The sequence below is a fragment of the Ostrea edulis genome, chromosome 2 (assembly GCF_947568905.1).
Source record: "Ostrea edulis chromosome 2, xbOstEdul1.1, whole genome shotgun sequence".
In the NCBI taxonomy this organism is placed as follows: Eukaryota; Metazoa; Mollusca; class Bivalvia; order Ostreida; family Ostreidae; genus Ostrea; species Ostrea edulis.
In genome coordinates, this window is record NC_079165.1 from 80,197,527 (window position 1) to 80,214,863 (window position 17,337).

Here is a 17,337-nt window from a genome sequence, read left to right on the forward strand (position 1 = left end):
CTCTCTCTCGCTCTCTCTCTCTCTTATTTGTTTGTAGTCTCATTCTTTCTCCTCCACGCTCTCTCTCTCTCTCTCTCTCTCTCTCTCTCTCTCTCTCTCTCTACATGTATAAATATTATTTTTCAAAGTGCGTTGATATCGACCATATTGATGTAACCGGTCTTGGGTGTAAAGATAATCCACAAGATGGTTAAGGTCGTAGATTCGTTTAATAGTGGGAAACAATGAAAACAACAATAAAAACATAAGGACAAATACAATACAAAGACAAAAGACACTATCGAACGTATGATATATGCAAGGATACAAATATATCTATTGGTCATCATTTATCGTCAAAGGAAATAACTCTGAACCAACTGATATTACAAACAATGAATATAATGTACTGCAGTAAATTACATTTGTACATACCAGTTTATGGAACTAGGCTACAGCTTCCGAAATAAAGGTGAAGCTGCTTAAGCTCTTACGATGACCTATTGAATAATTTACTAAAATACTAAATTCTGTAAACATATATCACTCTGCGCATTTAAATTACTTAAAACTCATTATTTACTTAAAGAATAGAAATTATGTTTTCCACAATTCTACTTTCAGTAAATCTTTCACTCATGACTTGCACACAAGTTTTATGAATAAAGAAAAGTTTAATTACTTATTTAAATTCATTATTTGCATTTAATCATATAGTAAAACTATCAGCTACTTACAGTTGTTGGTGTTAGCAAATCCTCTATAAATCAGATATATACTTTATACTTTTAAAAACTCAATAATGGCAACACCCTTTGGAATCTCTTTCAAAAACTAGATTTTCTTAACTATTTCATAAAAAGAACTCAGGAATTCCCGCCAGGACTTCCTATTGGCTAGAACAAAATACTAAGACCAATCAGATGACTGAACAAGTATGACACCTTTAGAAGAGATACATGAACTAATCCAAGTTATGTTTTAACTGGACCCTTACGGATTAAACCATTATATTTAAAAGGGGTGTTTAGGTTTCTTTAACACATAGAACTAAACTAAGTACAACTAGCACAAAGACGCACTTTTCAAAAAACAAATTATGGGCGGCTCAGTCGATTTTCTTGAAGCTTTCAAAAATGATAGCTAATTATTTGAACCTTCATATTTGATGATGACTCACTTCCAGATCTGAGACCTGGACGTTTTGTGGATTTGGGGTAATTGTAATGACTTGGCTCTGCGAGAGCCCTACAATGATTAGTCTGTCCAACCGTCCGTCCGATTTCATTTGTCTTGAACAATATCCCTTTCCCTTGACCAAGTCTGGCCAAAGCTTTACCCATAGATTGCCCATTGGTAGAGGGTGTGCAGTGACATTGATCCAATTTTCTAGATCAAGGGGCACTCTAGATAAACCTATCTGTGTGAGATCCACATGTCTGGAGCATATTCTATCTACCCTTGTCCCAGTCGGGCTCAAACTTCATCCATAGAGTGCCCATGGGTAAAGGATGTGCAGTAACCATGAACCAATTTTCTAGATCAAGGGTCAAAAGCGAACTAACCTCTCTGTGTTAAATCCTTGTCTGGAGCATTATATTTCTCTCCCCATGGCTTTACCAGGCTCAAACTTCACCCATAAACCTTTGATCATTTTTTTTATATCAAAAATTCGAATTCTTGATATCAGAAAATTATTTTTTGATATCAGAAAATGATTTGTATTTTCTTATATTAAAAAAAATCGATTTTTTGATATCAGAAAAAAAAAGACTCATATAAAACTACGATCGACTTAAATGCATGCTCCCTGTGATGTAACCTTAACTTTCCCGCCTAAAATTTGTTGCGAACCTGTAGATGCATGTGGGGAGTAAATGGATAATCTAATTCATTATGGCAAATTCTTCTATATCTACAATGGTCAGCACTGCTTTGTCCGCGATTCGCTATGAAATGAACGGGGTCGATCCTGAAGAAGTGCAAACGAGACCCGAGGAGAATGATGAGAGACGCACTGTACAGGAAGATGAAACTATGATATTGATATTGTATAGGCCTATATCACTAAATGGCGTAATGTACGTGTACCTATCACGTTTTCAACACGTCATTTCTACATGTTGAACATTTTCAGAATTATCAAGAACCCTTATAAAATTCTTTCTATCGTTAAAAAAACTTCAAAGAATCTGAAACATCAACCAATATTGGAAAGCAAATCGGGCACAGTAGACTGTATGTAGTTCAGCGATTTTCTACGGGTCAAGGGAGTATTCATTATTTATGTAAAGATTTTTCGCCATTTTCTTTTATTTTCTGATATCAGAAAATATTCTGATATCAAGAAATCAGTTTGAATTCTGATATCAGAAAATGATTTTTTGATATCAGGAATTCGAATTTTTGATACCAGAGAAAATGTCTTATATTTTTTTATATCAGAAAATTTGATGTACCTTTTGATATCAGAAAATGATATTTTGATATCAAATATTCGAATTTTTGATATCAGAAAATCAATTTTTAATACCAAATAATCAATTTTTTTATATCAGAAAATTACTGTTACTATTTGATATCAAGAATTCGAATTCCTGATATAAAAAAATAATTTTCTGATATCAAAAAATAGACTTGCATGTATTTTGTTAAAAGCAGGATCCTTTTGTGATGGTCACCATTTCGAATTTGACCTTTGATGAGACTCTGTAGATGCTATTCAGTGGCGGGTTTAAGGGGGGGGGGGGGCACCCCCTTAAAATTTTCAAATTTAAGGTAAATCGGGGTATCTTGTTTAGAATCAAAGTACTTAAAGTACTCGTGGGAGTTGAACATTGTGGAAATTCAGTTAGAAAAGATAGTACTGGAAGGGTAGGGGGATAAATGACTGAATATTATCATGATTTTAGATACAAATCAACTGTTGTTGTTTTTCAAAGCGTTACAACAGCAAACATGGATAATGGAAGGCCCATGGGCCACAACGCTCCTCGAGTAACTGAAGTCGTGTTGTTGTTTTCTAGAATTTCACCCCTTTATATTCTCATGAAAAATGTGACCACATATTATGGCCCAAACATTCAAATCAATATGGTTATCAATGCCTTGCAGTTATGAAGAAGTTTTTCCCCTGTATATATACATTCAAGTTTAATCCTAGTTATAGCTAATTCTAAGGATTCATTACTTGAAAAGGTAGTCCAATATGCTAAACTGTCACTTGAGTATACTACAGTCCTGTAGAGGATCAATGGAATGGTAAATAATTGTATAATAACTCAAAATAAATGAAATGCAAAAAAAATAAAAATTGTCGGGCATCGGAAATGCACAAGCCGAGTTGCGCAAGGAATGGTCATAGAGGGAACCGGCAGAAAAGTTTTCAAGAATTATCAAGCAGGGAGTAAAATTTTGCGAACATAAATTTCAGCCGACTTAAATCCTTTGTGACCTTGACCTTTAACCCTTGACTAAAATCAATAGGCTTCTTTGTCTCATCAAGGGCGATAATCCATCTAAGTTTAATTGAGATCCTATAATTTGTTAAAAAAATTATAGTGCAGAAAACAAAATTTTCTCCAAATTTCAGTCTATTTATAGCCACTGTGACTTTGACCTTGTGACCCCGGAATCGATAGGCTTCTTGTCTTACTTAATCGATCTAAGTTTGATTGAGATCCTATAATTCGTTCAAGAGCTATGGTGCGGAAAACAAAATTTTCTCCATATTTCAGTCTATTTATAGCCAGTGACCTTGACCTTTGACCTAATGACCCCAGAATCGATAGGCTTCCTCATCTTACTGAGGGTGACAATCCATCTAAGTTTGAATGAGATCCTATAATTTGCTCAAGAGCTATGGTGCGGAAATGAAATGTTGATGTGTGCCCGCCTGCCCGCCCAAAGGCACTTCATCAGATCATAAGCCGAGTTCGACTTCATCGTAACTCCGCTAAAAATGAAACACTAGTCAAATAATGTTATTTATTGCCAAGGTATTTGGGATATTATACTGTGGCTCAAACAGGGGGTGAATGAACCTGACAGTATGGAAAGCATATAGTGGAATCAGACTTGTGATGCTGGAAATCTATAGTGATTAATAAACTATACATGTACAAGATCCATAACTATTTTTTTTCAGTTTGTGAGGGAGAATCCTCATGTCTCTTTCATCTGTAGACAAATAAACAATGTGTTTTGACCAGAGCAATTTCCAATCCTTTTTGCAGCATAAATTCAACATTGTGGCAACTGGGTTAAACTTTGATAGTGAAGTAATACATGGCAGCACCTTATCCCATGCTCTTAAAATTTCTGTTTGACACGCACTCATGACATCCACTCAAACATTACAGAGTGCAGCAAAATCCCATTGTAATAGGGAATTCAAAATGGATAATTGGTACAAAATATGGTACATATTATTCAAAAAGGATAATGAATTTGACATATTGATGTCTTGGAAAAGGAAATTCTGACATCGGGGCTCTAAGCGTTTTCAAACATTGTCATTTGATAAAAGTGTTCTACATTTTTAAAAATAGAGATTAATATGTCTTTACATACATAGGTGAGAAAGTTTCCATTATTCCTAGCCGAGACATACCATGTATGCCCAAAAAATTCATAAACAAATATCACACTACTCACGTAGAAAATGTGGACCTTACCGTCATCAAGCGCAGCGAAACACGCCATTTCGAGATTATAGTCGACGAAAGCTCGGTAATAGTAATGAATAAGGTACACTCATTTTGTATCTATTTTGTGACTTTCTTTATTAAAAGGAACAGTTCTCTAATGTGTAACGTGCAATTACTACGTAATTCAATAACTTGAAGCATGAAGCAGTTTCACTTTGCCACCGGATATAGGAAATTTTATTTCGTATTCCGATCCCAATCGAAAGTTGCATTTTTTATATCACATTAAAAAAAAAAACCAAATATATACACATACACAATGTTGTAGAGTTATTTCTTGTAAATTTTCTGAGGTTTCGCACCATATTCGATATTTTGCGCAACGGTGTCAATAGGGCTTGTGTGCAGTTGTCGTTCGTTTCCCTATCAATGTTTATAGGTGACGCTGCGTTACAAACGACAATTTTCAACCTTATCTTTTATTTTTCTATGTCTATCAGTATCAATTTGATCGAAATCTTTGAATTGAATACAATATCATTGCATTTATTTACAGTTACATGGATTATTTAATGGCGGATGTTTATAAAAGTTTATGTTGATTTACCTAGGAGTAAATCAGCTGACACAGAACCCCCGCTGACGACCACTATACAAATCAATACAAATTACTGCGCAGAAAAGTGCGTGATGACCCAGGGAGATTGAACATAGTTCAACTCCCAAAAATGTACTAAACGATAAAAGAAGCAATAATTTCTTCCACTCCCGGAGGAATAAATGACAAAATCTTTTGATTTCTTGCATTATTTTAAGTTGGGAGAACTTAATTTTGTTCCAAAAACCCGTAAAATTTGCGTAATTTTATTAATTTCACCTTATTAGAAATGATAGAAAATAGAACAAATGACTAAATAGGAGACATATTTCAAGCCCTATAAAATCTGTAAAATGCTGGGGCTTCGCCCCCTGGTTCCCCACCTGGGCTTCGCCCTGGACCCACTGGGGGCCTCAAGGCGGCCCCCAGACCCCCTGCCTCATAAAGTTGCGCCCCCGTAACTGCAATTCCTGGATCCACCCCTGCTATTGTAGAGAGTATGCGAGTGGATCTAAAATCAAATTTTTATTAGATTTGGGTGGGGATCGTCTACATGCAATTTACCGGTAGAAAAAAATGATGATTGGCATGTATCCTTGGTTTTCTCTTCCCCGTTTCCGACAACGGCAGATGAATTCCTCTCATTTTGAGAAAGAAACACAACACTTAATTATTCCCTCTAATCAAAATCAAAGCTCCCTCAACATCCAACGTGTCGGATCTAACAAATCCAACAACACTCAACATCCAACGTGTCGGATCTAACAAATCCAACAACACTCAACATCCAACGTGTCGGATCTAACAAATCCAACAACACTCAACATCCAACGTGTCGGATCTAACAAATCCAACAACACTCAACATCCAACGTGTCGGATCTAACAAATCCAACAACACTCAACATCCAACGTGTCGGATCTAACAAATCCAACAACACTCAACATCCAACGTGTCGGATCTAACAAATCCAACAACACTCATCAACATCCAACGTGTCGGATCTAACAAATCCAGCAACACTCATCAACATCCAACGTGTCGGATCTAACAAATCCAGCAACACTCATCAACATCCAACGTGTCGGATCTAACAAATCCAACAACACTCAACATCCATCGTGTCGGATCTAACAAAAAATCCAGCAACACTCAACATCCAACGTGTCGGATCTAACAAATCCAACAACACTCAACATCCAACGTGTCGGATCTAAAAAATCCAACAACATTCACGGATCTAACAAATCCAGCAACACTCAACATCCAACGTGTCGGATCTAACAAATCCAACAACACTCAACATCCATCGTGTCGGATCTAACAAATCCAACAACACTCAACATCCAACGTGTCGGATCTAACAAATCCAACAACACTCAACATCCAACGTGTCGGATCTAATAGTAGACACGAGGTCAAATAAAAATCGATATAAAAAGCTCTAAAAATTACGAACAACAGTGAATTGTCAAATTTTCGGGACGACCTGTCCTTTCTTCAGGACGATAGAATATTTACATGGAAAACTAAATAGATAAGTAAGGAAACTACAACTAAACTACAAAAGCTTATAACAAAGAAAACGTCTACATATTAAAATTATCGATATTTCCTCCGATCATAGTACTTCTTAATTACAAGATATTTCCCCCGATCATAGTACTTCTTAATTACAAGATATTTCCCCCGATCATAGTACTTCTTAATTACAAGATATTTCCTCCGATCATAGTACTTCTTAATTACAAGATATTTCCTCCGATCATAGTACTTCTTAATTACAAGATATTTCCTCCGATCATAGTACTTCTTAATTACAAGATATTTCCTCCGATCATAGTACTTCTTAATCACAAGACATTTCCTCCGATCATAGTACTTCTTAATTACAAGATATTTCCTCCGATCATAGTACTTCTTAATTACAAGATATTTCCTCCGATCATAGTACTTCTTAATTACAAGATATTTCCTCCGATCATAGTACTTCTTAATTACAAGATATTTCCTCCGATCATAGTACTTCTTAATCACAAGGTATTTCCTCTGATCATTGTGCTTCTTAATTACAGATGGGTTTTTTTTAAACTATTATTTTTTAGTAATTTGATGCAGAGTGTTAAATGCATATTTTTTTCTCCATGAACAATTGTTTTCATGGAATATGTTTATTGGAACTCGCATATATTTAGAATACTTTTATTTTAGTGTGCAGCAAAATGGTAAAACAAGCCAAATATGTTACAAGATTTAATCTTGTACTAACTAATACAAAGAAGACTAACTCCTAATATTCAACGCATCCAGAGCCTTTAAAAATTTCAATAAAGAATAGCTCTTAAACAAATTTGCAAATTCTAACGAACAGAACAAGAAAACTTATTAACGCGTCAAATTCGGCTGCAGCTCTGGGAAACCATCACAACTATCTAGAAACCTTCATGTTTGTATATTGAAGCTTATTTCTTCCTGCATTCTTTCCTTCACTATATTTCAATCTGGCTGGTATTGTTTACATTGTATAAATAGGCAATATGTCATTGTATTAAGTAGCTTTCACCTCTAAAGGAATAACTGTAACTCGGAGATTATAGAAAATACATGTAGCTACATATATTTTATCTTTAACATCAGTATATTACGATATATACAAATAACAAATAGAATACATGTAGCTTGTAATTGTACAATGCATACTTACAAATTATTTGCCCCGTGGTTTTTAAGATTTGTGAAACATAATGACGTATGTCCAGAAGGAACTAAAAAAGCAAAAGAAAAGAATAAAAAAAAAACATTTTGCCCAGCTTTTTCTAGACACACTAATGAAAAGACCACCTGAGTTTTGTGAGAAAATATGGAAATATTCCATAAAAATGGCCCCACAATACGTGCATGATTGAGTCAATACCATCTATATATTACATACATACATTCATACATTACTTTTTTAAAAACAAGTCATAACTATTGTTTTTAAAAAAGTAATGTATGAATATTGAACAAATGAAAATTAGAATCGCAGGAAAAATCGTATGCTATTTATTAAATTCGTGATGAAATATATGTAACTACCGTAATTTGATGTAATAGAATAATCAAATAACAGTGATGGCTTTGGATAAATATAATTAAGTTTATTATTCTACAATGTAGGCCCGCAGTAAATCACGGTCGTCTCTCTAAAACGTCTCTCTATCGGACAAAAATAAATTGGAAATTCCAAAGTTGATTCGATTAGTCATTATTTTAGTAGTTTATTGAAAACTCGCGTTTCTAATCAATACAGCTGTTATAAAGATGGTCGACAAAGTATCGTTTCGTAACCAGAGTCGTGAATGCCGCTACGCATTATGACCAAATTATTTGCTTTCCAAAGAGGGTCATGACTCTCTTACATGTTGGAGGTTGGCAACTATGCTTGCGGCTCTAATCCCTTTGAACTAGGTCTCGCACGCACTCTGACTGTAAAGAAAGATGGCTAACTTTGGTATCATTTTGAGCTCCAGTAGCGGCAGCCGGTTTCAATATTCTAAATTCTTCGATGATATGATAAACAGAAATCCGTGTCTTTAAAATCGTGCTCTCCAACACAACAGTCATAAAACAGAATAACCGACCAGATATTGTTTCGTAGGCTATGGTATGCAGTTTCGGTATAAACGATTATTTACATTTTCTTGGCCAATACAATGAGTTATCTACCGGGGAGGTCTCTTGGCTCGACAAATATTGTTTTTCTCACGTAGCTAAATTTTTCTCTTAAGCTTTAAAAAGTCAATACATTATAACTGTATAACATAGTCCTTTATAGGATTAATGATATAGATCATTCTTCATTACTTTCTCTTTTTCATAATAGGATTAAGCAACAGGCAAAGTCTATCTAAGCCTTCTCCGGAAGTACGAGGTCATAAAATGTACATTTTATATAAAATACAATTGGTGATAACAATCAAAGTGTGTATCATAATTTTGATTGAATACATGTCTTTCCAAACTTTCTGATTGGCTGAGAGCCAACAAATTAGAAGAAATAGAACGCCCCATTGTCTTAGAGGCGAATACTATTGCGTGGACTCTGAGATCCCCGCAGAAGATATCATATGGAGAAAAGTCAGATTGCGCATGCACAAGAGTTCGTTTTATCGGAGCTTGAGGATACCGTTAAGAATCTAACAGGGTAGCACGTGACTATACACGGTACATTAAGTACATGTTTCTTGGGATCGGAAATGTTTCATAAAAAATGTCAAGAAATTCTTTAAGTTTGTTCTGTATCATTTGTTTTTTAAAAAGCCAGTTTTAGTGTTCTTAATAAAGACGATTAATGTTGTGGAGTCTACTTTATTCATTTATACATAGTTACATGACATATCCACCCCAGTAATACTCAACAAAAGAGTCTAGTACTGTTACAGTCCATATCGTAAAATGGACATCATTTGTGAAGTTGCACTGAGCTTTTGAAATGAAAAACGGCATTAATTGGATTAAAGTATGAAATTCAAACGTCATCATCTAGACTAGACTTTGTCCCTTGTTGAATTTGAACTTAGTGGTCCGGAGTAAATATAAGGATGGCTCTTCTGAAGGTAAAGGTACAAATATTCCATATCCATTAAACTTATTAATCATTACAGCACTAACAATAATACTTATAATGAAAAAATGCATGTTTAAAGATTCAAAGAAAATCTGTTTTAAAACATATTTTTATTTTTACCTAGAATATTACATTTTTGTTTGTCTATGGTCCACGTATCGCAGTAAAGGACAACAACGTATTCCTTGACATTATTGAGGTGAATACGATGACTTAGTTACCCGAGAATCACGATATTGACCTAGCCCGTTGTGTGTAACTATTCCGTGCTTTTTACTTATCAGTAAGCAGTACAGCGGTAGACAAAGGACTTGCTTGTTAAAGTAAAGTTTTCTAACGTACACGATTTTCTGCTTAAAGCTGTATGACCCGATACTTCGACTAATAAAAGCGCCGTTTATATTCATAAGGATATCCAACATACCTTGTATATTTCATGTATTACAATTGTTTTTGGTTTTAAATCGGTGTTTACAAAAAAGAAAGGTGAAGATAACGAACAGTGATCAATCTCATAACTCCTATAAGGAATACAAAATACAGAGTTGGGCAAACACGGACCCCTGGATATACCAGAGGTGGGATCAGGTCCCCAGGAGGAGTACATCTCCTGTCGACCGGTCACACTCGCTGTGAGCCCTATACATGTATGTTAATCAGGTAAACGGAGTAATCCGTAGTCAAAATCAGTGTGCCAAGAACGGCCTAACAATCGGTAAGAAACACTTCAGATAACATTTGACCCAATGATAGGTTGTATTTGCAAACTAGGTCATTATAACAACCATAGTATGCGTATTTGAATAAACTCTGCTTCTTAAGAATATAAAAACATGTCAGCTAACAAAGGAGCACAATTTGTACCCATGGGAATTCCAACAGACTGTTGGAAGACCTAATCACCAAAGGCTACGAAGATATTGTCAATGAGGAACTCCAGCATATTTTTTCATTTCAACTCCAGATTACTTGTGCGTGGAATCAGAGTGCTGTTTAACAAAGTAATTCTTTGGATGATTGATCACTATATATGAATATTTCCTTTTTCCCTTTTTGTTGAAGATTGTCTATGATGTCAAAAGATCTAGTCTTTAAATTATTGTGAGGAATGGTCATGTAACGTGTTGAACAACTGTAGGTGTCACTCGGCCATTTGTAATGTATAATCAAGGGACAGTCATGTGACCGTTTCAGACATTAAAAAAAAACTTTGACGTTGATGTGCTGAGACTATACACACTAACGGTTTATTCGGTGATTAATTCCTCAGCTTACTTGAACGATCGCGTTTCTTGTCTTGACTCCATGTTTCACAATTTACATCGAAGTGATGCACATGCGCAGGAGTTCTCATCCATCAGCAAATGTAGCTATGGTGTTAGCTCGGTGTATTCATTGTATGAGTAATGTTTCCATTATTTTCTTTAAATGTTTTAACGCATAGAAGTGCGGGAAAATTGGCGAATCTTTTTTTTTTTTCTTTCTTTTACATCAGTTCAGCAGCAGCAAAGTGATTTTTTATGCTTTGAAAGAAATATAACAGAGTTTTGAAGAGTTTTAAGGTCTCCCTATCTTAAAGACTTCATGAGACTCGTGTGAATTATCATGATGTATTGAATTGACCATCTTTTGTTATTTTACAGAAAAAAGGAAAGGAGGTCGACTAACATGGTTCAATGAAAAGTTTAGCATCTCCCGAATTGGCACGCTTCTGAATTCAGGTAAAGACAATCAGACCGACAAACCTATTCTCACGCAAGTCTGCGAATTCGAGGATATGAGCGGAAGTTCAAGTTCTAGTGATGAAGAAGACAAAACCTGCTAAATCATGACAAACTGATACTCGGCGGTTGTTAAGATATGTTTAAATACCTAGGGACATTGTTTTTTCTTGACATAATTTGTCTATCCTAGAGAGATTTGTAGGGGTGTACATATAATATTTAGACTAATTAAAGCAGTAGCTAATGACAGTTCTAACGAGTTTTCTTTCCGAGATCATAATGAACGGTTACAGAACCATATCCTGGCTTGACAAAATAAACATAACTCTGATGAAATAAATCACTACAATGCGTGTTCTTTATACGATTTCACTTAATAGATATAAGGATACGGACAATTTCTACCGCTAACTTTACGTTTCCAATGAAACTTGCGGTAGCGCCCTCTTTCGGAACTTGGGATACTAGCTTCTTGAACAGTGGCGTTCGGTTGTATGTAAGGAGCGTGGGGACGTTTCTTGTTGTCCGACTGAATGTTTGTTGGAAGGGTTTCTAATCAAAATCTACACAAATATATTAACTGTTGGTACTTAAGTCTTTCGTTATCGTTAAATAGCCATTGTCTATTATGTGAACACTGCATGTATGAAAGTCGAAGATAATGGACAGTGTTCAATCTCATAACTCCAACAAGGAATACAAAATAAAGAGTTGAGCAAACACGGATCCCTGGATATACCTGAAGTGGAATAAGATGCTTAGGAGGAGTAAGCATTCCTTGTCGACTGGTCACACCCGTCGTGAGCCCTATGTCTTGATCAGGTAAACGGAGCTATCCGTAGTCAAAATCAGTTCAATTCCATTCAAATCTATGTACAAAATTAGGTTTTTGAGTTTACGTAAATATAACTTTCCATAAAACAATATCACAGCTCGGAGTATTTCAAAATAATATTAATGAAATCAGTGATTATTTTCCAGATCTGGCATACTATAAGAAACTGCAACATATATTTATCATATCTACCTTCAAGGAAATTTCGTTGCATTTGCCGAGTTCCATTTTCGTTCCGCAACTCTTTTTTTTCACATTCCAAGCAATCGTATATGTACACGGAATTTCGTTACGTTTTCGAAATATTGATGATTAAGTGATTTGGGTTAGATTAAGTTGGAAATGACAAAACCACAAATTGAAGTGAAATGAGTCGGAATTTTCATTAAGCAAGCGCTTTCCCAGGGGCTGACGTTGTTTCAGTGGCGAGAATATTTACAATGAATGCTAGAGGTTAATAAAGTAAAATCAAATAAGATGAAAATGAAATGTAATGAAAATTTAAAAAAGAAATTACAAATACATAACAGCAAGGGTCGCCGCTGATCCCCTGTCTGGCAGGAGAAATATGCCCATTCAGGCTACATTAATAGACCAGAACTGTGTTTAGATGTATAGTATGCAAAACAAAAATGTTATATTCATTTGCAAAGAAGAAAACTCATATACCATCAACTCGTGACATTTCCATAGTCCATACTTTGATTAAAGTACATGTATAAAAATATTTTTTGCGAACTCGTACGAAGCATGCGCTGAGAAACATTACTTCTCTTTGCAAGATGGATATTTAGCCAATGGATTCCATAACACTATTTCAACTGATCACAGAAGAAAGTGTTACATCTTCGAAGATTGTATCATCTTTCCATTCGCCCAAGAAAGAACAAAAATACGGTAATCATGATGCGACTTTAACACATCCCCTTTATCTTTGGTTGAACATTTTTGACAGAAATGATCCCTTAGGGGGGTGTACAAACTTTGGTCCTGATCCCTCTTTTGTACATTTTCTGGATCCACTCCTAGTCTAACACGTTTGGTAACCTTGTTTCCGTCTCCTACATAGGAAACAGGGACTTCGAGTTCTTTGGGCCATCCATTGCTGCTCTGACAATTTCACATCCGGAGTAAGCAGTAAATTTAAAAGATTCAAACATTTTACTGAGAACATGTATATAAAAACAATAAATCATTATTATCAACAATTGTACAAATAACCCGAAATATTGTAGATAAATTATTCTACGTTTTGGTGTTGTTGATTTGAGAAAAGCTTTGATAATTAGGCCTATTGTAATGCATGTTAAATTCGTTTTGTCTACACGTGCCCATTCGTGTTGCTATCACAATTGGTGTCAAAAATAATTAATTTATTCTTAACTGAAAAAAAGATTAAATCGATCATTTTTTTAAAAATTCTATATGTATGTATTTTCGAAATGAGGGCAAATTCACAGAAAACAAGCGAACGTGTTTGTTTTTCTTTTCACAGTCATACAAATCCTTGCATGGAGTTAAAACAACTGGTCAGTATTAAAACGTTTGTAGATCAGTCATCGAGCAGTTCGTTTTTTAATTCATAAACTTTGATTTCTCCATTTCCATTTCCTAGCCAGAGTATACCATCTTCGCTAACATCAATAGCCTCCGGAAGCTGTATCGTGTCAACCGGAAGTAGAAATGATTGAAGTTGCCCGGTCTCATTTATAACATGCACGTTATGACAACTACAATCACTAATGTAAATGACCCCAAAATCGTCACAAGTGATTCCGGAGGGATTGAAAGAACCAGATCGGCCTTTGTACTCGAACACTTGTCGGCCATCTTGGTCAATGCCGATAACTCTTCCTGGTCCCCATCCCCCCTTCTCCACCAGACATATTGTGCCATTAGCGGACTGGGCCACGCTGTAGATGTCGCCTAAGTGAACGCTTTGGTCAATCGGAACAATGGATTTCTGCGAGGTTCTGGAGAGTTTCAGTATTGGACTGCCGTGGCTTTGCAGCGTGGATGCAGCACATATTAGGAGGTCATTCTCTTTCGTCAGGTATAAACAGCTTGGAAGAAATTCCAGCTGAAGCACCGGTTTGATCTCACCTCTTTTTGTATACAGCCATATAGTTTTACTTTGTATCTTAGTGAAGATTATCTCCTTATTTGTAGTGATCGCAAAGTCATGGATGACTCCGTCCACTTTTACCCTCTTCACACAGTCCCCGTCCTTATCGTGTAGCACCAGTTCCTCCGAGATGGCCCCGCATTTTACCCACGCCTCGCCGTTTCCTCTCGGAACAATCCTTATATGTTGAACAGTGCTGTTTTCAACCATTGTCGTCTTGGGCTTGAATTCTATAACATTCGACTTAATTATAGGTTTGAATTTAACTCTGGGTCGCTGAACTTCATTCACTGATTGAGTGGAGTGGTGGATCACATCCGGAAGTCTGGCACCGGATGAACGTTTACTTCCGTATCGATGTAAATGATGATTTCGGGTTTCCTCGTCTGTTATCAGGTGCATACGTTTGCACTTGTCGCAGAATTCTAGAAAACAGTCATCACATTTCCACTTCACCTCATCCCCGCTACAATGAATACAGCAAAGTCCCGAAGAATTAGCTTCCGAGAAGTTCCCTTCATCGTCTGAGGAGGCCATGAACGATAGACTAGAATATCCCGACTGAAATTGGTTAAAAACTAAATCACGGAATGATTTAGAAGCGTAGAAATACGTGACCTGTCAGGGAATGTTTAAGATAAGCGCACGCACAGGTGAACTTAACCTTGTTTACAACCCTAGTAGGGTGCAGCCATGTCTACTCAGGTATGCACAGGTAACATCGCACATAGCAAATTCTACGAACTTCAAAATTAATTCCAGATTTAAAGGACACATGACACAAAAAATTATTTATCTGCAATCATTGTCTTTATAATCCTTAAAGGACACATGACACAAAAAATTATTTGTCTGTAATCATTGTCTTTATAATCCTTAAGTCAGATTCTCACACTGAATCTGTTAAACAAGCATCTGATAACAAGGTACAGCTGGAAATAGTAATCTGTAAACACCAGCCAAAGCAGTTCTCCGAGCAATGCCGACAGTTAATGAGATAAGAGTCACGTGTGTGTTATATACGTCAGAGGTGAGCTTCTTGCAAATTCTCACCGTAACGTATTCAATACAATGGCTGAAGACTTATCAGAACTCTGATTTATTTAAGAAATAGCAAAATTGAATTGCAGTAAAATATTATTGGAAATCATGTAATAAACTTAAACTTTGATATTCACATTTGCAGCAGATTTAGGTTGTTGATCCTCCTTCCCCCCAAGCTCTAAATTGCTAAACATATATAAATATGTACCAGTATGTATATCATGTATATATTGAAAAAAAATCAACAAAAATTCCGTATATGTCTAATGAATTGACATCATGGCATTCTGAACCCCTTATCTATAAAAATGTATGTCACATATAAATAATGTAAGAAACCTACCATAAAACGAATGTAGGAAAAAAAGTCACGGAAAAAAAGTCACAGATGAAAAATCACAGGAAAATAAGTCACAGGAAAAAAAGTCACAATATATATTTTGTATAAAAATCACATAGATGTATGAAAAAAAGTCACAATATATATTATATTATATGTATAGGGGAAAATTCATAGTATATATTTTGATAGAAAAGGGTCACATATACAAAGGGGGAGAAAGTCACAGTATATATATTTTGAAAGAAAACTACATATATATATATATATATATATATATATATATATATATATATAAAAGTCAATTATTATATAAGGAGAAAAGTTTTACTTAAATTTGATTCAAAGTTAGAAGATTCCATGTTTTTTTAATCATTTGCAACAAACAAATAACCCCAATAAAAATTAACTTTTAAGTATTTACAACAGTTAACAGTCAACAGTGCCTGTTGAGATTAATTAGTGGCTTCACAAGGCACCTTTCCCCTTTTCTAGACAGTGTATTCCCTGTATAAGTAGACAAAATGGCATCAGTTTACAATCTTTGAAGCCATACATAGGATGAAGGAAAAAATGGTTTTTTTTGGTTTTTTTTAGCAAATGTTAACTATTCATCGGTGCTTTATTTTTCCTACGTATGGTCAAAGTCACTCTTTATAAATATTGTGACTTTTTTTCCTTGGTATAGGCAAAAACAATAAAAAAAATTTGAACAAAAGAAATTGTGACTTTTTTTGCTAGGTGTGGTCATAGACACTCTTTCTACATATTGTGACTTCTTTTCCCGTGACTTACTTTCCTGCGACTTTTTTCCCGTTTACCCATAAGACAGGGATTATAAAAAATGATGTTTGTTTTCTTTTGGTAACAATTTTCTCTAGCAAATTGCACCCCCTCCCCAAATTTAAATTTGAATCCTGATACAAAATACGAATAGTAAAAAGCAGTTAACTTGCAGCACATATGTAATCATATTGTAAAAAAAAACTGGGTTTTTTTTACCTGAAGTATTTGTCGCTTTCTATATGCACCATACCCAGATGGGTTTTTTTCTCAGTATTTGATGAAGTTAAACATTCACCTTGGGTAGGCCACTCAGCATCGGGTACAGCATCATCTTTTAACTGAGCCGAGCATTATGATAACCTAATTCAGCTAACTGGGGTGGATAACGAGAATACTGATCTGGCGTAAAGTGTTTCTCACATATTTTACTGTATTTGGTTAATGTAAGGTCTCTTCTATGACAGTAATGTACCCATGCTTTTTGAAGACCTGCATCTTTGGGGAAGCGAAAAAATGACACATTTTTGTCCACTTTTGAAGAGGTTGAACAATTATAAACAGCACAATACGGCATCCTTACAAACTATATGAATAACTCTTTAGATACAAAGAAATATGAGTGTGCATGTTCTTTGTTTATGACAGCAT

The 17,337-nt window shown here is 35.3% G+C and overlaps 1 protein-coding gene across 1 annotated transcript; it reads right to left on the minus strand.

Moving 5' to 3' along the window:
• Positions 1–13,946: 13,946 nt before the first annotated feature.
• LOC125680080 (uncharacterized) lies at positions 13,947–15,056 on the minus strand. The gene has a single exon (XM_048919523.1). The coding sequence runs from the start codon at positions 15,054–15,056 to the stop codon at positions 13,947–13,949; it is 1,110 nt and encodes a 369-aa protein (XP_048775480.1).
• Positions 15,057–17,337: the final 2,281 nt, after the last annotated feature.

Coding starts and splice junctions, on each gene's coding strand:
- LOC125680080 (XM_048919523.1), bottom strand. CDS start 15,056: ATGGCCTCCTCAGACGATGAAGGGAACTTCTCGGAAGCTAATTCTTCG.